General features: G+C 40.8%; 6 protein-coding genes across 7 annotated transcripts in view; 4 read left to right on the forward strand and 2 right to left on the reverse strand.

Annotated features, from left to right (window-relative positions):
* The first annotated feature begins 3,437 nt into the window (after nucleotides 1–3,437).
* Nucleotides 3,438–4,894, forward strand: LOC108013689 (ribonuclease H2 subunit B). Its single transcript, XM_017079608.4, has 2 exons — nucleotides 3,438–3,920; nucleotides 3,993–4,894. Exons 1-2 carry the CDS (start codon nucleotides 3,560–3,562, stop codon nucleotides 4,652–4,654), a joined length of 1,023 nt encoding a protein of 340 aa, XP_016935097.2. The 5' UTR covers nucleotides 3,438–3,559; the 3' UTR covers nucleotides 4,655–4,894.
* A 568-nt stretch (nucleotides 4,895–5,462) lies between these two features.
* On the forward strand, nucleotides 5,463–10,878 carry LOC108013740 (uncharacterized). The gene is made up of 6 exons (XM_017079691.4): nucleotides 5,463–5,522; nucleotides 5,936–6,455; nucleotides 7,130–7,275; nucleotides 8,185–8,377; nucleotides 8,436–9,084; nucleotides 9,680–10,878. The coding sequence occupies exons 2-6, from the start codon at nucleotides 6,366–6,368 to the stop codon at nucleotides 10,600–10,602; spliced, it is 2,001 nt and encodes a 666-aa protein (XP_016935180.2). The 5' UTR covers nucleotides 5,463–5,522; nucleotides 5,936–6,365; the 3' UTR covers nucleotides 10,603–10,878.
* A 2,561-nt stretch (nucleotides 10,879–13,439) lies between these two features.
* LOC108013695 (fatty acid hydroxylase domain-containing protein 2) lies at nucleotides 13,440–14,418 on the forward strand. Its single transcript, XM_017079614.4, has 2 exons — nucleotides 13,440–14,192; nucleotides 14,253–14,418. Exons 1-2 carry the CDS (start codon nucleotides 13,477–13,479, stop codon nucleotides 14,374–14,376), a joined length of 840 nt encoding a protein of 279 aa, XP_016935103.2. The 5' UTR covers nucleotides 13,440–13,476; the 3' UTR covers nucleotides 14,377–14,418.
* A 740-nt stretch (nucleotides 14,419–15,158) lies between these two features.
* LOC108013681 (nucleoside hydrolase) lies at nucleotides 15,159–18,121 on the reverse strand. The gene is made up of 3 exons (XM_017079600.4): nucleotides 17,578–18,121; nucleotides 16,192–16,635; nucleotides 15,159–15,560 (listed from the first exon to the last, which is right to left on the reverse strand). The coding sequence occupies exons 1-3, from the start codon at nucleotides 17,842–17,844 to the stop codon at nucleotides 15,177–15,179; spliced, it is 1,095 nt and encodes a 364-aa protein (XP_016935089.2). The 5' UTR covers nucleotides 17,845–18,121; the 3' UTR covers nucleotides 15,159–15,176.
* Nucleotides 18,122–19,866: 1,745 nt separating this feature from the next.
* LOC108013687 (nucleoside hydrolase) lies at nucleotides 19,867–21,158 on the forward strand. The gene is made up of 2 exons (XM_017079605.4): nucleotides 19,867–20,249; nucleotides 20,308–21,158. Exons 1-2 carry the CDS (start codon nucleotides 20,037–20,039, stop codon nucleotides 21,124–21,126), a joined length of 1,032 nt encoding a protein of 343 aa, XP_016935094.2. The 5' UTR covers nucleotides 19,867–20,036; the 3' UTR covers nucleotides 21,127–21,158.
* Nucleotides 21,159–21,506: 348 nt separating this feature from the next.
* Nucleotides 21,507–24,350, reverse strand: part of Nadsyn (NAD synthetase) — a 37,154-nt gene continuing 34,310 nt past the window's right edge. For both annotated transcript variants that reach the window (XM_017079628.4, XM_036820894.3), the window contains one exon: nucleotides 21,507–24,034. In XM_017079628.4, coding sequence (XP_016935117.1) covers nucleotides 23,341–24,034 — 694 coding nt within the window. In that variant the 3' untranslated portion in view covers nucleotides 21,507–23,340. The remainder of the gene's footprint in view (nucleotides 24,035–24,350) is intronic.

The raw sequence follows: 24,350 nt of genomic DNA on the forward strand, positions 1-24,350 counted from the left end.
AGTCGGTCTTTTAGCTGTACGCCTTAATTTGGCTGAGCTACGATGCAAAAACCGAAAAAAATTCAGATTTTTGTCAAAAATGCGATTTTTCTTTCCAGTTTTTTGGTCGTAGTTTAGTCAAATTAAGGCGTACAGCTAAAAGACCGACTGTTTTGAACATCTGCTACCTCTGCTAACAATCCCAATTACTTTGAGGAAAAATTATTTTTTGACCAATCTCGCGTTTTTTGTAAGGAGTGCAATCCTAGGTACATCTGGGTGCAACCCTAGGTACACCTGGGTGCAACCCTAACTACACCTGGGTGCAACCCTAGGTACATCTGGGTGCAACCCTATGTACATCTGGGTGCATTCCTAGGTACAAACCGTTTTTTATAGCAGCCAAAAAAGTGAACTTTGAGGGCGAAAAAATGTGATTTTTTTTTGGTCAAAAATACGAGATTCAGATTTTTGTCAAAAATATGAGTTTTCTTTACAGTTTTTCAGTCGTAGTTTAGTCAAATCAAGGCGTACAGCTAAAAGACCGACTGTTTTGAACAGCTCGCTTAATATGCTAACAATTCTCATCATTTTTAGGAAAATTTATTTTTTTTACCAATTTTCTCATTTTTTGTAGGGGTTTCATCACATTTTTTCGAAAAATGGCAAAAAATGAAAAATTTTCAGGTTAGAATGCCAATCGATTGGAAATTAAACAACGAGCTCAACGAGGTATGACATTCCGCATACTGACTTATACTTTTGTTATGGCAGCCAAAAAACTGAACTTTTTTGGTGAAAAAATGGATTTAAATTTTTGTCAAAAATTCGAAATTCAGATTTTTGTCAAAAATGCGAAATTTTTTTTCGGTTTTTGCATCGTAGCTCAGCCAAATTAAGGCGTACAGCTAAAAGACCGACTGTTTTGAACAGCTTGCTTAATATGCTAACGATCCTCATCATTTTTAGGAAAATTAATTTTTTGACCAATTTTCTCATTTTTTGTAGGGGTTTCATCACATTTTTTCGAAAAATGGCAAAAAATGAAAAATTTTCAGGTTAGAATGCCAATCGATTGGAAATTAAACAACGAGCTCAACGAGGTATGACATTCCGCATTCTGACTTATACTTTTGTTATGGCAGCCAAAAAACTGAACTTTTTTGGTGAAAAAATGGAATTAAATTTTTGTCAAAAATTCGAAATTCAGATTTTTGTCAAAAATGCGAATTTTTTTTCGGTTTTTGCATCGTAGCTCAGCCAAATTAAGGCGTACAGCTAAAAGACCGACTGTTTTGAACAGCTTGCTTAATATGCTAACGATCCTCATCATTTTTAGGAAAATTAATTTTTTGACCAATTTTCTCATTTTTTGTAGGGGTTTCATCACATTTTTTCGAAAAATGGCAAAAAAAAACTGAACTTTTTTGGTGAAAAAATGGATTTAAATTTTTGTCAAAAATTCGAAATTCAGATTTTTGTCAAAAATGCGAAATTTTTTTTCGGTTTTTGCATCGTAGCTCAGCCAAATTAAGGCGTACAGCTAAAAGACCGACTGTTTTGAACAGCTTGCTTAATATGCTAACGATCCTCATCATTTTTAGGAAAATTAATTTTTTGACCAATTTTCTCATTTTTTGTAGGGGTTTCATCACATTTTTTCGAAAAATGGCAAAAAATGAAAAATTTTCAGGTTAGAATGCCAATCGATTGGAAATTAAACAACGAGCTCAACGAGGTATGACATTCCGCATTCTGACTTATACTTTTGTTATGGCAGCCAAAAAACTGAACTTTTTTGGTGAAAAAATGGATTTAAATTTTTGTCAAAAATTCGAAATTCAGATTTTTGTCATAAATGCGAATTTTTTTTTCGGTTTTTGCATCGTAGCTCAGCCAAATTAAGGCGTACAGCTAAAAGACCGACTGTTTTGAACAGCTTGCTTAATATGCTAACGATCCTCATCATTTTTAGGAAAATTAATTTTTTGACCAATTTTCTCATTTTTTGTAGGGGTTTCATCACATTTTTTCGAAAAATGGCAAAAAATGAAAATTTTCAGGTTAGAATGCCAATCGATTGGAAATTAAACAACGAGCTCAACGAGGTATGACATTCCGCATTCTGACTTATACTTTTGTTATGGCAGCCAAAAAACTGAACTTTTTTGGTAAAAAAAAAGGGTTCAAATTTTTCTAAAAATACGAAATTCAGATTTTTCTCAAAAATGCGAAATCTTTTTTCGGTTTTTGCATCGTAGCTCAGCCAAATTAAGGCGTACAGCTAAAAGACCGACTGTTTTGAACAGCTTGCTTAATATGCTAACGATCCTGATCATTTTTAGGAAAATTAATTTTTTGACCAATTTTCACATTTTTCGAAAAATGGCAAAAAATGAAAAATTTTCAGGTTAGAATGCCAATCGATTGGAAATTAAACAACGAGCTTAACGAAGTATGACATTCCGCATTCTGACTTATACTTTTGTTATGGCAGCCAGAAAACTGAACTTTTTTGGTAAAAAAAAGGGTTCAAATTTTTCTCAAAAATACGAAATTCAGATTTTTCTCAAAAATGCGAAATCTTTTTTCGGTTTTTGCATCGTAGCTCAGCCAAATTAAGGCGTACAGCTAAAAGACCGACTGTTTTGAACAGCTTGCTTAATATGCTAACGATCCTGATCATTTTTAGGAAAATTAATTTTTTGACCAATTTTCTCATTTTTTTGTAGGGGTTTCATCACACTTTTTCGAAAAATGGCAAAAAATGAAAAATTTGCAGGTTAGAATGCCAATCGATTGGAAATTAAACAACGAGCTCAACGAGGTATGACATTCCGCATTCTGACTTATACTTTGTAATGGCAGCCAAAAAACTGAACTTTTTTGGTAAAAAAAAGGGTTCAAATTTTTCTCAAAAATGCGAAATTTTTTTTCGGTTTTTGCATCGTAGCTCAGCCAAATTAAGGCGTACAGCTAAAATACCGACTGTTTTGAACAGCTGGCTTAATTTGCTAACGATCCTCATCATTTTTAGGAAAATTAATTTTTTGACCAATTTTCTCATTTTTTCGAAAAATGGCAAAAAATGAAAAATTTGCAGATTAGAATGCCAATCGATTGGAAATTAAACAACGAGCTCAACGAGGTATGACATTCCTCATTCTGACTTATACTTTTGTTGTGGCAGCCAAAAAACTGAACTTTTAAGGAAAATTTAAGGTATGAATTCCATCCAATGTATCCCATTTTGTGTCTTATGACAGCCAAAACTCCGAATTTTTAGCGATTTATGTAAAAAGTGATTAGTTTTCCATTTAACAAAAGGCCATATATAAAAATATATATTTTTTCTTAATTTTTATTGGTTTGAGCATGCTAAAAATACTGAGTTACCTAATTAATTAAATACCGAATGCCTATCGATTAAAACCATCGACTACGTCTATCGAGAAACACACATCGCCGGAACAGGCGGGAAATCTGTGTTTTTGTTTGGCGACGTACATTTTTATTTACATTTGCTTGCATACTATTCCTCGATTATAATTTCAATAAACAATTTAAACAACCCGGAATAATGAGCAAGAAAGCAACACGAGGCAGCAAACCAAAACCCGATCCGGATGCGGAGAGATCTGCAAAAAAGACAACTGCTGCGGCGCTGAAAAAGGTGCTGTTTGTGTCGGAGGAACTGCTGCCCAAGGACGGGGACGATGGGCGCCTCCGGCTGGAGCGCTTTTTCCACCCTGGTCAGGGAAAGGAGGCTCTGTTCGTCACCCATCCCGACGGCCAGATGATGGAGCTGCTGGAGTACGCAGAGCCGCGTCGCAGTTGGCTGGTGAACAGCGAGGTGTGCTCGAATGGCAGGATCTACATGACCACGCCGGTGGATCCCACTCTCCTTGCCCTCCACCACCTCCGGAAGCATTGTGCGCAAAGTATGTTATATTTGCCCCCGTTCTTTGTATTAGCAATATTATAAATTAGCCAACATAATCTACTTTAAATAGGAGCAATGTCGCTGGACAACATTGCAGTGGAGGAGGCCAGCACCAGTCGGTTGCTCAACGAGATCCTCGACCCAGAGAGCCTAAAATGCGTGTCGGATGTGAAGAGCTCCGGCGACCAGAGATTCTATAAGTACAACCAAGAACGAACGTTGGCCTGGCTGGCCCTAAAGACGCGCCAGGTGGCGTCCATGCTCAAGGAGAAGCAAATCCACTGCGGGCACAGCGCTCAGTCGCAGAATTTTGTGCGGAGCGAGAAGCTGGCGTCGGAAAGTGTCACCAACGAAATGGACTACACACGCATGGCCTGCGACATTGTGGGGCGGTATTTGGATGCGGATCTTCATGGCCTGCTCACCGCCTATCTGCAAATTCCCAGCGAGATTCAGGCGATTGTCGAGGAGAAGGCTGCTGCCCAGAAGCGGAAATCCAAGGCGGGCAAGGACGAGGGCACCGACTCCAAAAAGATCAAGCTAAATGACAGCGATGCCGCCGCCAAGCTAAAGAGCAGCGGTCTGGTGGACAGCGAAGCCGATCCCAATGTCAGCATCACATCGCCCACGCCGACTCCGCTGAAGGAGCGCTCGCTGACCGCCAAGGAGAAGGCCCTGGCCAAGGGCGCCAAGGGAACCAAGAGCATTGCCTCGTTCTTCAAAGTAAAATAGATTTAGGTCACTCATAAGTTAATCATAGGCTTTCACTTTTACTCACATTGGCTCATTAATTCGCGTACTTTACCTATTACCAATGTTTAATTTTTTACAATCAATATAATTCTATTAGTTTTCATTCACTCATTTTTATTAAAAGTTAAAATAGAATTTTTTTTTCTGGTTCTTAAGATAGATCCGATTAATTATTTTAGAACGTAATCTAAAATGGAATAAATAGATTTATACATTAAACAGTTTATTTTTGTTTTTAAACTGATCTAAGTTAAACATTTATGTACTTAAATCTTTTCAACTAATCTGGATTTAAAAACCGCGCCCATTGAGCGCATGCGCTCTTTAATCATCCCTCTTCCTTCCACTTGGTAAATTATTATCAGCTGTTAAGGGTTGTCAGGCTTATATAGATTAGATTGGCTTAGGGTTTTTCTAGCCTAAATTTAGTGTTTTTACTACATTTTGAAGGTATATTAATAGACACCTAAAGGCAGAAAAAAAGAATTGTAAAGTAAAATATAATACTACCAAGGATTTATTTGCATTGCCAATACTTTGTATTCACCAGGATTTATTATTTTTCGCATTCAACTAATCGAGTTTAAAAAAACAGAAGTGTACAGTTTCGAATCACTTTAAATTGACCCTAAAAGTATGCTGTAAGAAATAAAATCTGGAATTCCGGATAAGATTGGTAGATTCAAAGATACTGCAGCATACGTTTAGGCTCTTATAAAAAAAAATGGTTTCATTTTTCACGAGTGGGGTGGCAACCCTGGCCGTCAGTTCAAAAGCTGTTGGCTCCTTTGTTTCCGTTTTTGTCGCTCAGTTGTTGCTGTGCGCGCTCCCACGTTCGAGGCTAACGGTAAATTCCGCTTTGCGCTGTGATTCGCATTTCACCACCCCCCATTTCCCAACCCCGCATTCGTATATCCTGCTCCTGCTGCTGCTGTTGTTGTTGTTTTCTATATGCCTTAAATTTTCGGCTTAACAACAATTACAGCGGTTATATTAGCACATTTTGCCCACCTTCCAGTGTTTGCTTTCCCGTTATAGAAATTAAATTGTAAACGATTGAAAAAAGAGAGAGAGTGGCGTCACACGAAAAGAAAATTTTCTTTGGCGTCGCCGAGGTGTTTGTGTATGTGCGAGTGCGCTGGTGTGTGTGCGTGTGTGTGCTGGTGCTCTCTTGTGTGATTGTGTTAGTTGGCGTGGCAATAAAATAATAATAATACAATCATCAGTTAGCAACAAATTCTCTCTTCTTCTCATCTGCAGCAGCAGGAGCAGCAACAACAACAAACGCAACGCACAAAAGCATGCTACGCTAAATTGCATTTGGCGTCTGTCAAGGACAAAACAAAACGCTGTTTGTGTGAGTGCAACCGCAACAACAATAACAATAGCAACAACAGCATGTGGCACAAATAACGGAACTGCAAAGTATCAACAGCAAGGGAAGAAAGCAGAAAAAAACTAGATAGGAAAACAAAACAAAGGGAAGGAACAAATCACACACACGAGGGGTAAAAAACTAAGGAGAAAAAAACAAACGGAGGCTGCAAAAATAAGAAAAAAAAAGGAGAAAAAGGGAGAGGCAACACACACACACACACTTACCCCCGCCCCCTTCACATCCGCCATCCAGGACATTTGGCGCCAGCTTGGGCAGCGACTGCGACGTCGACCGAGGCAGCGGCCGAGAACCATGTGTCTCCATCCCTCTCACTCTTACACAATTGCGCTGCAGTGGCTCGTGCTCTCCTTGTCCCTCCTGTTGGCGCTGCTGCCAGCGAACGTAAGTGCTCATCATTTCATCAATGTTGCAATCGAAAACAACAACTTCAAATCAGCATATTTATTTTGGGGGACAAAATATATTATAAAATATCTTTTAAATTTAATTTTCTAGAATATCCTTTTAGGAAAACCTTTATTTTGCTTTCCTTATTATTTATGACATCTGTAAGAAATTGACTTATTTTAAAAATAATAAGTGTAGGGCATTTGTTACTTCGATTTCCTTGAATTCCATCTGTGGGATAAAAAAAAGATAACGAATAAACAAGGACGCATCAATGTTGCATGCACCTTTGCATTTTAATTTAATTGCTTTGCATTCCCAACGGCAATAAATGCATTTAATATTCTCACATTTCTTTCGCTCTTTTAAGCACATAAATAAAGTATAAACTCAGAACAGTGGAGACTCACTATGGACGACCGTTAAATAAGATGGTATTTTTAATTATGTTATAATAAGTCGAATAGATAATGCAATTAAATTGATGGACTTTGACTGTATTGTATTAATTGAAATATTTTAAATGAAAAATATTTATCACAATGCTCAAGAATTCGCGTTCTATTTTTTTGAATTTCAACTTTAATGTTTTTTATCTTACGCTTTTATCCTTTTGTCAGTAAAAAAAATGTTATGACAAGTGTTCATCAAGTTTTCTATTTTTACAGGTGTCGGCTAGATTTTGCGAGGGCTGCAGTCAGGGATGTTGCACCCAGGGCTGTTGCCCACCGTACCAGGGCGGGCCACGCCCCCTTCCGCCTTCCTCGGACTCGCACGTTCTCAATCTGTTCTTCGCCACCCACTGGTTCTTCTGGTAAGTAATACAGGTCTCAGGAGAAGATAAATCCGTTTTTCACTAATAGACTTACTAATTACTAAGCAGTAATTAGGACTAAGTTTATAACTGTTTTTTGGTAAACCTCTTTAAGTTGGGGGTTTTTAAGGACAGACCTAACTAGTTCTATCAAATTTTCCCAGATTTCGATTATTTTAATTGCAGTAAGAGTGATTTATTTATTTACTGCGATGGTTTGTGTGTGTGTCAGGGTCATGGTTGCATTTGTTTTTCTTTTTGGGGATTCCCCGGAGGTCGACTGCAAGGCCGTTCAATGGGGGGCGTTTGGTGGGGGTAGGGGGTGGCTAGGGCGGATAGGGTGGCTTGGTCGGACTTCCAGCTGATTGGCATTGTGTGCCATGCGAGATATTATTATTATTGGCAGCAAAGGTGGCGCCCAGTGCCGGGGTTGCGTCAAGTCAAAAGTCGAGTCAAGTCGAGAGGCTTATGCAAGCTGTACCCGTACCCGTATATGTAGGCACCTCCCTTGGGGGCCGTGGAAATGGCAATGCCAACTAATGAGACACAAACGGAGACCCTCCCGCCACCCTGCTCATATAATCCCATCTCTCGGCCACCGAAAAGGCAAACAAATTTCAGTCGGAATTCGATTACGGGCACAGCAGGACACGGTTCCACATCCGCATCCACACATCCGGTTCCGGCCAAATGGGCTTCTTCATTCAGTCGCGCCAGCTGCAAACCGAGCAGTGAATGATCCCCACTTTCGCACACAAAACGATTTATCAGCTAGGGTTTAAAGGGATTTCCTTATAACTTGAATATAACCAATTGAACAATATCCCAACTTAAGATTAGCTGATAAATTAGTTCAACTCTAGAGATCATTGGAATTTCTATTTATATAATATACCATTTTTATTGCAGGTGCGTGGTAGTAGCCATTATCTTGGCCATCCTGTGTGCCTACTCCTTGTGGAAGAAGCGAAGGACCCTGTGTGGCTGGGGATTCAATGAGCACCACACCCAATCCGAGGGAGATTCAGCCGGTTCCTGCTATGCTCCTCCGCAATACAGTCGCTGCAACTCCTTTCACCATCCGCCGCCGCCCTACACGGAGGTAACTATACTACCCTAAAGATTGGAGCAAGCTAAATACTGATCACCCACTCCTTTAGGTCACCTCCAAACCGGATCTGTATCCGCTTGTCTTTACCTGTAATAGCGATTCGGGCAATGGCAAGGGCAACGGCAGCTCCAGCTACCTGATGGTCCAGTACTTCCGGAACTACATTGTCCGGCCGGCGGCGGGAGGATCCCTGAGTGCGGCCAGCACCGTTGACTCCCTGAGCTCCAGCTTCATCTGCAATGCAAACGAGGCCAACACCCTGGTGCCGCCGCCATATTCCCGGGCAGCCAGTCCGGAACTGGGGCTGCATCACTATGTGGCCCATGCCCATGCCCATGGTCATGGCCATGGACACGCCAATAGCCACCTGAGATCCATGGAGCAGGCGGCGCCACACCAGGTGCCCAGTGCTCCGCTGGCCTCTGTGCACTATGCCATGCCGAGATCGGCATCCCAGCTGGTGGAGCCGGACGCCTATCAGCCGAGACTGATGCCCGCCCAGGCGCAGCACTATGCCACCGTGGCACTGGGCAGTGCTCCGGGCGGAGGAGCCCTTTACAGCACCCGGCTGCACGCCTCCCACGAGGAGGGAGTGGGCGTGGGCTACCTGCAGTCCCAGAGTGACCAGCACTTCCGGTACTTGGCGAACAGCAGCAGCAGCCTGAGCGACATCTTTGTGAACAACAGCTGTGTGGCAGGTGGGTAGTGGGAAAGGGGTTTTATTCCTAGGCTGCGAATTCTTCAGCAAAAAAGAGAGAGAAAGAAATTCAAGTTTTCGATGGGAGCTTTAGACTTAATGGATATATTTATCTTGCCTACAAGATCTTTAATGATCTGACGCACTTAAAATCTATCTAAACAGCAGTTTATTTGTAAAACGGATTGTATTCTCTTACCGCGAATTCTTCAGCATAAAAGAGAGAGATTATATAATGGTTTCAATATGAATTAATAGACCTCATGGATATTATTCGCTTGTCTACAAGATATTTTTTTAATCAAACTCACTTCGAATCTTTCTGAACCTATACAATGAATTTTATTTCTACACTGCGAATTCTTCAGCATACAACAGGTACGATGATCTACAAGGTTATGCTGGGAATTATCTTATCTCTCTTACTTATCTAATAATATACCTGATGTGAACCACTTCAAGTGATAATGAATTTTAAAAATTTAGAATTTCTTTTTCCGCGAATTCTTTAGCATACAAGAGAGTGGGAATCTTAATCAATTCGTATTACTGCCTTTAGTTCTTAACTTACTAATCATACATACCTATGCTTTCAGGAATGCTGCCAGAGAGTGGAGGAGCAGGCGGTGCCTCCCAGGGCGCGGAGAGTGGAGCGGCCACGCAGGCGGCCTCCCTGAACAGCCTGGCCATGGGCGGCTTGGGGGGATCGGTCACTGGCGGCACAGGGGCTTCGGGAGGAACTGGCACACCGGTGATATACAGCAATGGCTGCATTCAGCCCAATCCGCTGCACAGCCTGGAGAACTGTTGCCAGCCATCGGCCCAGGTGTCGGGTGTGAGTAGTCTGGCCAACATTGGGACACCGGGATCGCCGCCCCAGGCCACCAGTCCGACGGGCGAGGTGCGTGAGATTCTCGACCAGATCCGGCAGCTCCAGGCGGGCGTTAGCTACGAGCAGCTCCTGCTCAGCGGAACGGGGGCCAAGCCCCGGCTGCAGCACACGCTATCGACGCCCTCGAACACCCAGCAAGTGCTGCAGCCCATCCTGACCACATCCGCATCCATTTCCGGCGGCAGCAGTGGGCGAAGTAAAAAGTTCTTCACCTCCGGCAGTAAAACGCAGCCGAACAAGGCTTTGTACATACCAATGGCGGCCATCGGGGGATCCGGTTCGGGATCGGGAGCCCAGCGTTGTGTGCTCAAGAGTCCGGTGAGCAGTGTGGTCAGTGGAGCCAGCTTCTTTGTGAACCGGGGACGAACGGCGCGCAAGGGTTGGATCACCCGATCGGCGCCCACGACTCCGGGCAGCGCTCTGCCCCCCAATCGCCTGGGTGACGACAGTCCGCTGCTGCTCAACGAGCACGATGAGGATGCCATCGACGATGATGATGAGGAGGAGGAGGAGGAGCGTGATCAGCTGGATACCGACAACGAAACGGAGGCGGAGGCCAGGAGCCATCATCGCCAGCATCGCCATCATCGCGGCCATCGCAGCCATCGCCATGGACAGCTTGAATAATAGTGGGCGTGGCCGTTGGAGTCGCCAGTGTCATTTAGTAGTTGTTGTTGTAGCTCAAGGTTCTCCTTTAGAAATAAGCTTTTAAACGAAAGTGGAGAAATGTTTGGGAGCCGGCGGCACGCTTCTTAGTCTGAAGAGTCCCGAAAAGCTAGGTCGTTTGAATCTAAGTTCCGTTTGTAGCATTAAAAAGTTCTCATTTTCTAGAATTCGATATATTATAGATCATTTTATCGCGTGGTTTTTAAAAAGCATGGATAACCCTTTAAATTCTCTAAGTTATTTATATTTTATTTAGGGAATTTCCTAAAAATCTTTAAAAAGTTCATTTAAATGTTCATATTAAAACTATAATTTCGAAATAATTTTATTGGAAAGCAGAATTGAATTTTAATTTCCGAATTTTTCCTACTTTTGTAAGCAGTTTTAATGGCAGCGTGAAAAGTAAGACAGTCAGTTAGTTGTAAGCGTATATAGTATAGGCTAAAAATGTTTTGTGAAATTTTAAACTGAATGAGAGACGTTAACGAAAGATGTTAAGCTTTGATTAACATTCTCCAGGAGTTCTGACAATAGTTCAATAAAACTAACCATTATTTCATCAAGCAGTATTATCAACAAAACCTACCAGAAGTATATGATTATTTATACCTACATTGAAAAATACCTACTATAGAACTCATTTCTCTTTAAAATTTGAAAATGTCTGTTTGTTGAGCTTCCGTGGATAGATAAACAATTTAGATATACCTAAAAATAGCTGTCGTTAGGTTCAGATAGTCTAGCAATTGCGAATAATATTTAAATTAAACATTTGAAATTTGTAAAAGCTGGGAAGGTTTCAGGACATTTCAAAATAATGATTTCCAACTCTTAGTGATTAAAACTTCTATAAAATAATCTTCAATTTCCGACTTACCTTAACCGATTTTATATTGCTTTCATATAAAGTTTGACAGAGCTTGAAAACTTTTAAAAGAATAAGAATTGCACAAAAGATTTAAATCGATTTAGGGTATGTGGCATTTGATTAAAATAAAAAACAAACCAAAGAAAACCAAAAAAGAGCAGATAAATTAAAAGAAAAGAGAACAAGTTTTTGTCGACTAGATGGAGTTTTTGTAAGTAACTAGAGGATAGGAAATTGTTCACACACAAGTAATGCAAACACGTCACGTACAGATACAGATACTTCGGTTCGAGGAAGTCCTTATAAACAGCTTGGGGATATGTGAAATATGCGAAACTGTGCGGGCATTCGGTTGGAAATCAAGGCACAAGCACTAGACGGAAAATCTAAATTAAATTATCTCTAAACATAAAATTACCAAATGAGACTAAGGGGTTACGATCCGGGGGCTATGAAGGAAAAGTTTGAATGCAGCAGTGCCTTTTCAACTATAAAAACCACAACCAAAAGAAGCGCAAAACCAGACACAAATTTAAATTTATTACCAGATGGAACCCGAAAATAAAGCTTATCCACAGACAGAAACAGACACGAAGTAAAACAATCCAATGGACAAGGCAATATTTATAGATCTGCTTAGGCATTAGATATATGATATATACCCGAATACGTGTATGTGACAATTACTTTAAGTGAATTTTACAATTCATTGATATTTTCCTTAGGCGGTTTCGTTTGGGTCCCTTATCGATCGGTTATTCTGGCTTATTCAAACACGAACCAGTTCGAATATCTGTGCTTCAATACATATAACTATATAATTAAACAATTGATTAATAAACTAGCATAGCAAAACTGAAGGCGTTCAAGGCATACATAAATCTGCAAAAGCAAGTGAATTCTTGTAAAGTCGGATAACGAAAACCAAAACAAATGAAACGAAAACCAAAACAGAACTAAGAAACCAATTTAAGTCAAATATACAAAGATGGAAAGTAAAAACAATAAATGAAAATGAAATTCAGCCGAAGTGTGTTTTTTAATTCTACTAAAATATTCCACCACTTTTTTATACCTTACCAAATCAAGTTAAAAATAGCTTCTTATCACTCCCAAAATTTGACAAAAATCGGACCACCTGCACAGGTATTTATGATACCTCTTTACAACTATTTCATTCATTTTTTACTTTTACTAAACCTTTAAAAGAGCGGTCAATCGTTTGCTTATAAGCTCTGATAATAATCTCCCCCGGGGCTTGAACTTTGGTTCAGTGAGATTTACTAAACCCCCAAACAATCAACAATCGACTATATATAGATGGACGCCTAATCTTAATACAATATTAATGCTTGGCCATAATCTGCCATCGACTGCGAAAGAAATGATAAGCTGGCTAGATTTCTAAATTCGTACGTAATGCTAATCAGCTGGCACAGTCATATATAATCGTTAAGAGTACTCAGGAACCTGAAAACGATGATAGTCAGGGCTGACTGATCCTTGTAATGAGCTACTGAATGATATTTTCACTGAAAACTACTCGATTTTGGGGTAAATTCGTGTGCTTAATCCTTAGCTAACACTATTTTTTAGTCACTTCATTTTGGATCAGAATAGTTTTCTATATGATCATCTAATCTTTTTGAATCTCTGTACTTATATTATCTTGTTATTGATGATCCTCGCTGTCACGAAGGATCTTAAAATGTGTATTCTTTTAATAATGTTCTTAAAAATATGATTTGATATATTAATATTCCTGGATAATCGGAATGATCTCTTGAAGAAATATTCTTCTTTAAATATTTATTTAGGAAATTACTTAAAAATATATAAAATAGATTACAGGGACTCACCGGAGCCAATGGAATCCACTGGGTGTAGGGCACCGGGGGATCAGAGAACGAACTTCAAAGAGCGGCCGAAGTGATCCGCGAGTAGTTTTCGCCAAGACCTCGACCACAATGGACACCTTGCTGGCTGGCTGGACGCAGTCCGGGGAATTCCTGCAGGATCGATGGAGCTGGCTGCTGGACACCGTGGGCGAGGATTCGTGGCGCCTCTGGGTGGTGGGCAGCACGATGGTCATCTTCGCAGTGTACTGGCTCTACGCCGGCATCTTCACCCTGATGGACATCACGAATAGACCGCGATTCCTGCGCAAGTATAAGATACAGCCCGGCCAGAATGAGCCAGTGGATCTGGCCAGGTTGTGGGGTGCCGTCAAGGTGGTACTGTTCAATCTGACGGTGGTCAACTTCCTGGCCTGCTGGGCAATCTACGAGATGGTATACAGAACAGAAAATAGCCAGGACATCCGTGTGCTGCCCACCTTCCGGCGATCGCTGCGGGATGTGGCCATCTTTGTGGTCCTGGAGGAGATCATGTTCTACTATGCCCACCGACTGCTGCACCACAGGTCGGTGTACAAGTATGTCCACAAGAAGCACCACGAGTGGACGGCTCCCATTGCCGCCATCACGCTGTATGCCCATCCGGTGGAGCATGTGGTGGCCAATCTGCTGCCGGTAGCCACCTCCATTGCCCTCCTGGGCACCCATGTGGCCCTGGCCTATGTGATCTTCGCCCTGGCCATCGTCAACTCGATGAGCGACCACACGGGCTACAGCTTCCCCTGGTCGGCGGGGTCGGTGCGGTTCCACGACTACCACCATGCCAAGTGGGTATCCTGTCCTTCCTTATCCTTGGAATTTATTCAGAATCATCCTCCTTCTTCCAGGTTCAACTACAACTATGGAGTGCTCGGTCTGCTGGACAAACTGCATGGCACTTATCGCACTCCCGCGGATCAAAAAAAGGTTCCTGTGTCCAGGATAAGGAATTCTAAGAAGAAGTCTAAGTAATCCAAGCGTCTGATTTATTTGTTTAGGTGTTTTTGTTTTGTTTTTTTTTTGAGACAATAAAAAAAAAATTTTAATACACACAAAAAAAATTTTTTATTTAAATTGACTAATATAATATTTAAATGGGCACAGCCCATCGAACTGTCAACTTGAACAACTAAAAAGTTACTTCAACAACAGCGCAATATACACAACTTCCTATGAAATAGTAAAACTACAGTAAAACAGTAGGTTTATAGTAAAGCTACAGTAAAATAGTAAGTTTCCTATAAACCTACTGTAAATAGTAATTTGTGTAGATTTTGTAGTATTTTTACTACAACTACTTTAAAAGTAGTAAATACTATCTGTATTGGTTAATTTTATCCAACAATTTTATTGTTTGTTTTTTTTTACATATACGTTTTGATTTTTGAAGAAATTTATACAATTTTATAGGCCTTCTGGTTCCTGTGCATTTTTTTTTAATATTTAAATAAACTAACAGAGATATACAATTTAACAAAATGGGTGTTCTTGCAGTGGGCGTTATTGCATGCATCCACATAATTGTGGGTACTTACAAATTTTTCAAGGCTTTGCTAGATGATACTAACCCATTTTACAACCTAAAATCTCCAAATCTCTAATTGATCGATTATATTTTGAATTCAGTTTTTAGTTTTGCCACCTCCAACGGTTTATTGCTGGTGGTGTGCACTTGTGCAAAAAGCTCTTATCGCCCAAGAGGCCCCCCGCCTTATCACCAGGCACACTAAATTTTAAAGTCGAATAACGAGGGATTCACTATAGATACGGGTTTATTGAGTGTCGCGCAGCAGGGCGCCGTCGTCCAGGCCGGCGATCCACTCGCAGATTCTCTTGAAGAACTCCACATCCACTAGTTCGATGATGCGCACGTTCTCCGGATACTTCTCGCGCTCCCGCAGATGATCGAGTACCATCTGACCCCTGGTGTGGGTGCCCCGCAGGTCCACGGTCGCGTGCCAGGTGCTGTGCCTCCGGATCAGGCGGTCCCCGAAGAGCCAGGCGGCCACCACGATGGCGTCGCAGGGGTTCCACGTGTCGATCCCGTACTGCTCGATCATCGGCAGCCACTGGGCGGCCTCCACCTGGTTGAGCAGGGTGATCGCCGGATGCCCGGCCTCCTTGGCCCTGGCGGCGAACTCCTTGAGGCGCCAGTTCTGGAGGAGAAGGGGGATTAAATGCCGGGATTCCATATACAAGTATAAATAGATTTTCTGCACAATTACTATTAACTATTTTACTAATTTTTATGCAGAATGAATTTCGGATTAAACATTCCTCAAAACGTCTATATACTATCTCATCACAGAACTATCAAGTAAGTTTTTCCAATATTAAATATAAAAACCTCTATAAATTCTTTATTAACCATCAATTTACCAAATAAACTAACCAACATTTCTAGACTTTTTGAAAACCAAATGGTCAAGGACTTATATCTCGGATTCTTTTAAGAAAACCTAAAGTTCATGCCAAACCCATTAGGATGCCTATAAGAATTTTCAAACAAAAATTTATCTGAAAAATCTATTGTAAAATCTTTGTTAAAGAGTATCTGAAATATGTGTTTTTTGGAATGAATGAAGGTATACCCTACCTTTTAATATGATTTATGAACTCAACGGAAGTCTCAGAGAAACTGAGGTTGCTTATATGTTAAGCAAATATATGTACTCCAAGCAAACAATTTGCAGACCTGGTACTATATCGTAATATCTGTGTATACCCCAAACATATGGGGAAAACCCCATGGCGTGAACTTCAAGTTCAAGAACACTCTTTACTCACAATGGGTATGTTGAACCTATCCGGGAGACAGGGCTCCCATGGCAGGATGGTGATGTGACAGCGGGTCTTCAAAAGCACCGTGTGAGCCGCCTCCGGATCCGAGTGAAAGTTGAACTCCGCCGACCGCGAGGAGTTGCCCACGCCCTGGTAGTTGCCTCCCATGATGAACAGATCCCGGAAGTTCTCCCCGAACTCAGAGCCGTACATGGTATACCCCAAGGCCAGATTGGTCAGTGGGCCCACGGCGAAAACTGTGATCTGTTTGGGTTGGGCGCGGCAGAGGTCATGGATGGCGGTCACCGCGTGCTCCGGCTCCACGATGCCCTCCAGGGGACCGAGGTCGTCCGTGAGACAGTCGCCGAATCCGTCGCGGCCATGGAAATACTTCTTGTCGTCCTCCTCGGTGGGAATCATGGGATCCACGGCGCCCAGGTAAATGGGAACCTGTAATAGGTTAACATCAGTCAGAAAAAAGCAATTGAAACATCCCTAACTCAACTTTTCAGAAAGAAGATATATGTAATGTCTATAGTATAGGTATTCACATTAAGACATATTAAGCTCATATTCGGATTACTATTCTTTGATATTACAATCTGAATACAAAGACCTTTTTAAATTACATTAATGAAGCTAAAGTGTCTCCTTTATTAGATCTTGCGAGATTCCGCAGCCTCAATTGTTATTCATTCCTTATTGTATTTGTGCATGAATGAATATTCGATTGCATGAATCATTACAAATAATAAATGTGTTTAAGTATTTCATGTTTTCAAGAAAATACACACAACATACTATGAAATAGTAAAATAAGACTAAATAGTAACTTTAAAGTGAAACTACAAAAAATTAAAAGTACTGTAAAATAGTAGATTTATAGAAGAACTACTGTTAAATAGTAAGTAAGTAAATTATATTACTAATTGAAAAACTACTTAGAGAAATACAAAATTAAGCAAAATAGGCGTTAGTTCACTGGGCTTTATTGCATGCACCCAAATCATCAAAAACAAAGAATCATCTGTTTGAGTATTTCATGTTTGCATGTAAAGAAATCCACAAAATCTTTATTAAAACATAGTAAAGGTTAATTCCTTTGTTTCTAGAAGGTAAATAGTTGGTTAAAAAATATTTTTGGTGAATATTTTAAAGAATGCTTAATCACTCCGATTTTTGATAATTTTTATTGCACTTAGATATGTTTATCAAGTTGAACCTTATAATTTGTACTCCAACAAGAACCAGAGTTCAAGCACCATTGCTGCCTAATAAATTTTTATATGCAATTTACAATAATATTGTTTCAAAATTCACGAAACATCAAACTGTTCAATTAATTATTTTCTTTCTGTGCACTTGAGTTTATATGAATTTATTTATATTTACGTCTGTGCGCTTGCAGGCATCCAGAATCCGTCGCATATTGCGGGCCGCGTTCTCCCGCCTGGTGTTCCCACAGCCCATGGTGGTGATGGCCAGGAGGTGGATCCCGTGGCTCTCGGCCGCATGGAGCAGCAGGAGCAGGGCCCAGGCATCGTCGCTACCACCGTCGCAGTCAAGGATTGCGTATCTGGCGGATGTGGATGTGGATGGTGCTCCTCCTCCTCCGTCGCCTCCTCCTGTCCCGTTTGCCACTGTGCGTCCGTCTGCCATCGCCGGCAATTGGTGAATGTGCACAAACGGCGGACTACGGACTACCCATATAGAGAGCACTCAGTACATACGGCAATCATCTGGTCGCTGCCGGACATCGTCTATCGGTTCGCCTCGGTTCTAGTTCTGGGTATGGGTAGGTTTACTCTACTGGTAATGGCACTGTTACTGGCACTGGCACTGGTACTGGGGCATGGGCACTACCAGAGTGCCATTTCATAACTCTCTCGCCGTTTCCCGACGCATTTCACACGTATGGTGCGCGATATGTCCGACATGTGTGCATTTCATATCTGCGCTGTATTTCACGTTCGAGTCAATACCAAGCGAGAGCGGGACAAACGGATAAGATGTGTGGGAATACTTTCACTGATAAGGTCGCCAATCCAATGCCCTTACTTTGTGGGAGAAACTACCGCCCAACGAACCCCTTAACTACAGGGTTTTACCTTCTAAAGAGGTTACCAAAACGTAAAAAATAATAAAAATGGAATATTACAACTTGCTATTAAAGTATACAAATTATATTTCAATTTAAAACCTTTTTTTTAGTAATTTTTCATTTTTAGCATACTACTATATTTATTGTAACACAACTATTCGCATTGGTAAATTTCAAATCAAATAGTTTTATATGCAACATTTTTATTATTAATCCTAACCTTACATAAAATTTTTTTTTCACTAGCTAACTATTATTTGTAGTCACATAACTATTCACATTGGAACTGTATATCAAATAATTTTTTTGTGTGTACCACTTTAAAAATAAAAATGAAAGACAATTTAATACAAACCTATGCCTTATCTCTGGGACTTTCCCGGAATTGATATTCCAGAAATCCGTTGATGTAGGGAAGAATTTGTGGGACCCAGAACAAATTGAATTCACAATTTAATTCAATGAGTCCCGGAGGCGGGATCCGAAGGGCAACTGGAACCACTATTGTAACAACTATGGTAATCAAGTTGCGGCAGGTCGTCGCGATTATAACGAACCATAATGAGAGTCGTTGTCCGTCGCCCACTTGCGACACTTGAAGTAATCTAGATTTTGGAATGCCAGACGGGAGGTACATCATATATATATATTACACACTTGTACGAACATAGAATAAATGAGCGTGGAACACCCACTTAAGCCATTAAACGCCTTTGCTCTATTAAATAGAGTCTATTTGCATAGTCTTTTTTGATTAACGAGTGTTGCGATAGTGAAAATTATACGAAGGTTTCTTTTTTGTTTCACTTCTGAAATTGAAATAAACGTTGCTAAAAGAGATAAAGTTCTTAAACTTATATATCTTACTAATTTTTGTAGGATCAAAAAATGTTGAAGGTATCCACATAAGTATTTTCCCAAAACTGTGATTTGAGTAAGAGTGAAAATTAATCAACTTATTAATTATTTAAGATTGAGAACTGTGCCTACTTAAAAAATATCGTGGTTGAGTTATATCAGTATTGGTAGGTATTATTTAGCTTTTATATTATTTTTACTATAAAATTAGAAATGTAAATATGAAATATTCAAAAACTTAATACTAAAATTATACTCCCCTTTGCAGAGTATACAAATAATTATATGGATATACGGCATTCATAGCTTTAATAATAACAACAAAATCTTGTAACAACTACCTACATGATTTAGAAAATAAAGGTTGAGTCAATGTAAAAGCAATTCCCTAAATATACTGGTCTTGAAGAATGTTCTATTATTTAAAAGCACTAATTTAAAAATAATATATATTTTTTGAATAATAATAAAATCATATGTTTGGTGGATGATAAGATACAATAACAACAGCTTGTAAATTCACCACTTCAGAACAGCTGGACTTATGGGAAATTCACCTCATTACTACAGATGATTGTAATGCAGAAAGATACATTATGCAGGTTATAGGTAAGTTTGTTTAATTATCCACTTGAAAACCAGGCTTAAATGTTTAAAAAATTGCAGAAAACTGTTGGGAAATCAACAAATCAGATGTGTTACATCCTTCACTATGATCATAAACCCAGAGAAGACTCAAAGAGTGACTTTGGTCAGTGACTCGGGAACAACCCAAAAAATTTAATACTACTACTTAATATTCGGTGGCAACAATGAGCCCCAAAACAGAACGATAAATGTGTTAATCGATAGGAACGGAAAGGTAGACCAGTCTGGTTGAAAACCCCTAGCCATGGAGAACAAGAATCGCCTGGTGGTCTACGACTGTGACATAGGCACCGACGATGCCTGGGGCCTGGCCATGATGCTGCGGGCGGAGGGGGTGGTTCTGCCGGGCGGCAGGAGCTCCAAAGTGGTGGCCATCACCACGGTGCAGGGCAACACGGACGTGGACAATGGGACTCTGAATGCCCTGCGGGTGCTGCACACACTGGACAGGCGGGATGTAAGATCTCACCAGGAGAACCTGCTTAAACACTTCTAATCCTGCACCTTCTCCATAGGTTCCCGTCTTCAAAGGCTGCGCCGACTCCATTGTGCCACGCACTTGGTCGTACACCTCCAAATTCCATGGCCAGGATGGCTTCAACGATGTGGGCGGCTATCCAGAGGTCAATGAGGAGCAGGAACTGCAGAAGGAGCACGCCGTGAATGCCATGTACCGTCTGGCCTGCGGGAACCCTGGCCAAGTGGACTTCCTGCTCTGTGGGCCACTCACCAACTTTGCCAACTGCATCAATCTCTATGGTCGCTCGTTTCTGGACAAGATTGGTGGCGTCTACATAATGGGCGGCAACATTTTCGGCAAGGGCAATGTGTCCAAGAGTGCCGAATTCAATTTCCTGATGGATCCGGAGGCGGCGCACACAACCCTGGAGCGATTGACGCGGCCAGCACTAATCCTGCCCTGGGAGCCCTGCATCGATGGGGAGCTCGGAGTGACTCTCGACTGGCGCCTCAATGTCCTGGGCGACGTCGATCATCCCTTCGTGGAGCTGCTGACCCGGGCGGAACGCTCGATGCTGGTGCCGCGAGGATTCGTCAATTGGATCAGCTGCGATTCCCTGCTCACGGCCATCTACCTCTTCCCAGACGCCATGATCGCCGACCAGCGGGATTACTATGCCACCGTGGAGCTGAGTGGCGTCCATACCCGTGGCCAGATGGTGCTGGATCACCTGCGGGGCCGCAAGGTGGACGCCATCCACGGGAAGGCGAGCAATGTGCGCGTCGTGAGACGCCTCAAGGGAGAGCACTTCCGCACCATCATCGGCTGGACGGGATTCCTGCCCAGCGCCGATATAGCACCACTATGCGTTTAGCACCTAATAAAACTTAAAGCAACAAAAAACCACCTTGAACATCTTGTTTTCTTGGGCGGAAGTCACTTCAAAGTTTAGGTTTCCACAATTTTTAAACAGTACATGTTCTTTGTGTTAGGTAACTCTTTGTTCCACCGTATATGACCTGATAAGGCACAAGGTGAGCCAAAAATAATATTAAAGAGATTGGGGAAGTACAAATATATAGTATTTGTCACAGTTAAGGTTTAATCTTCGTCAAAAATGATCTGATAACCCATTTTAGGGGTATTTAAATGTTACTATGATCACTTAAAAATTTGGAACCCGGTCTTTCACACTACTATATACTAGACGGAACCAACAAGTACCAGTACCCAATCCATTTGAAACTACAAAAATGACTGGTGTATATTTTTCCTTCTAGAGAGGTGTATAATCAGTGTTCCATTTAATCGAACCGATGCGAGTGTTCAAATTCACAATGTGCTATAAATCTACATGCATTTCTAAAATCAAAATTTGTCAATTCTCCTAATAAAGTGTCTTTATAATTTTAGTAATTTTACATAGTCCTTGAATTCTTATAACTAAACTTTAAGTCGGTTCTTCGATTCAGAAAACCAATACAATTTGAATTGTTTTCATGTACTCAGTTTATTAATCAACAAAATCTTATAAATATGGTTTCCAAAAATTGTAGAGGATAATAATGATCTGATCTGAATTAAACTGCGTTTATAGAGCACAGTTTCAATTCAAAAATGTATAGCTTTGATTTTTGAAGTGTTTAATATATGTTGGTTTTTTGGGTAAAGTGTATACAAACAAAATTGTTTATGAGTACCCAAATGGACTAACTAACATATGATCTCTAAAGCGCCTCACTTTTCTTAGGCAAATAGTAGCGAGCTATGATATCGAATATATGTTTTGTCCAGATTTATAATTGACGTTCCTAATTTTTTTTATAATATAGTTCGCGTTGTGCGATTGTAACCATAGAGATAACGAATTTGTCTTAATTAATAAACATACAGTGCGTTATTATGGTGTCATTCTTGAAAAAATATTACGTTAGTTTGTTGTGATATTTTATTTCATGCTTTGAGTAGAATTTTTACGAAAAATAAATTTCACTTTACGAAGAACTCATATTAATATCAATGTTCGAATATCCAATAGATACATTGTAAGAAGTAATGTAAAGCTTACAAGCCAGCTTGTAAAATTATAAACCAATAACTGAATAATTCTTTATTTTAGAATAATAATTGGATGTGATTCGCATAAAATATTCTACACCTTTCACACGCACTGCACACAACCAACAACACAACAAGTGATAATTTTTTTTGCGAAGCCAGACAAAATAATTATATATTTAACAAAAGGTGTGGCAAAAGATTTGCCTAGTTATTTGTTTAAGATTGTTGTACAAATTGTTTGGACAGAGAGACAAAAAGTTTGTCCAGTTTTTTACTTGAGCATTAGACAAGATTAAAGACTTTAAGATAAGGCAAACGGGAAAAGACGTTACAAAGGCCGACTACATCGAAAGGGATCTCAAAAAAATGTGATCTAGAAGGATGACGCTCTACTATGACTACGTCTAAGCCTACGCATATGGATTTTGTATATATACAGGATAATGCCTTTTGCTGCGGTTTTATAGTAAAGCTATGTATTTAGTAGTTTGCAAAGCATGGTCTGTCAAGTGCTGAATATGACATGCAAATAATGGTAAGATTAAATGGAGCTTAAGTATTTTTTCTCTTATATTTAGTACATGAACGATCAATATTTAAGATACAAAGGTTATAAGTCCCTTTTTTCAATTCCAAATTGGTAATTTTGGTTCAATTCTCTTTTACCGAAATTAAGATTATTAAGAAATGTAATTCTAACATAAGGTTATAATGTTGCAGAGAATTGATCAAAATAACTAAATCTAAAACTTTTAGCAATTAAAGGGTAAGAATTTCTTTGGAATTTAATTTTTTATCCCATTAATGTGAGGGTTAATATGTATGTCAAACATTTTAAGGAAACATTTTTCTATAAAATACCATAGGGGAAAACAATTTACGACCAATAGAAGGCACATAGTTAAACAAGTGTAAATTACGACTTTCAAAACCCTAAGATTTCTCACTGAGGGCAGCAAAAGACATCAAGCTGTGCTGATAAAAAAAAAACATTGTATATTTCCAGTGCTTTGCGAGTATGTTGTTCCTAAACAGGAATGCCGGTGCGGTCCTTGATCTTGCCGAGCACATTCACGTGCACCTTGGAGTAGCCACTGGGCTTCTTGGAGAGGCCGCCGGGGGCAGCCGCTCCTGGCAGCGGAACCGCCGCCGTGGAAATACCCACATCGATGGAGGCGGATGCCGAGGCCGAGGATAAGGGCGAGGAGTGCTTGGAGTCGTCGCCAGGGAAGGATCTCTGGGTGGACAGCAGTAGGTCCTCGCTGCTGGGGCGCAGTTGTGCCGACGAGGGCGTGTAGATCGGCTGCAGTTTGTCTACCTCGTCGTCGATGGCCTTGAACTGCCAGCTCCAGTTGGGCCGATACAGGAAAGGGCGATGGTCGAACCGATTGTCATCCGGACTGTAGCTCTCCGCATGCACCGACGGCGTCAGCACGGTCATCTTGTGCCGATTGATGGCGTAGCAGCGGAAGAAGTGCTTCACCTTCTCGGCCACCTCCTTGGGACTGAGGTCGCCCTTCCAGGTGGCCACCAGGCGGCAGAACATGCTGTACGGCCCGCAGAAGGACTGCTTGCGTAGGCGCCCGTACTGGGAGAGCTCCGCATAGGTCATGCCCATGTCCTGCTCGTCCGTCTGCTGCAGCTCCCCGTTCTCCTGCAGCGGTTCCAGTTCGGCGGTGGGCGGGGCATCGATGATCGACTCCAGCACGGGCAGGTTGAACCTGGAAAAAAGCATTCAAGGGTTAACAAAGCAACTAGCTACTTTTGGGGGAGAAAACATATGGGTGTATCTCAGAAAAATGTAGAAGGGAAAGAAGCCAAGATAAAATCAGTTATACATATTTTTTTCGCTCTGTGTAGTACAGATAGGACTCTACCATTTTTACACAAAATATATTAATACACAAAGAACATTTCTACATCATTAATTTCTGAACTAAATAAGCGAAAGGTTCTCAATTTGAAAAAATGTCTTTTTACTTATTCATGAAATGTCATGAAATGTCTCTCTCTCTCTCCCTCTCTTTGTTGTACCAT

Source organism: Drosophila suzukii, chromosome X (assembly GCF_043229965.1).
Source record: "Drosophila suzukii chromosome X, CBGP_Dsuzu_IsoJpt1.0, whole genome shotgun sequence".
NCBI lineage: Eukaryota > Metazoa > Arthropoda > Insecta > Diptera > Drosophilidae > Drosophila > Drosophila suzukii.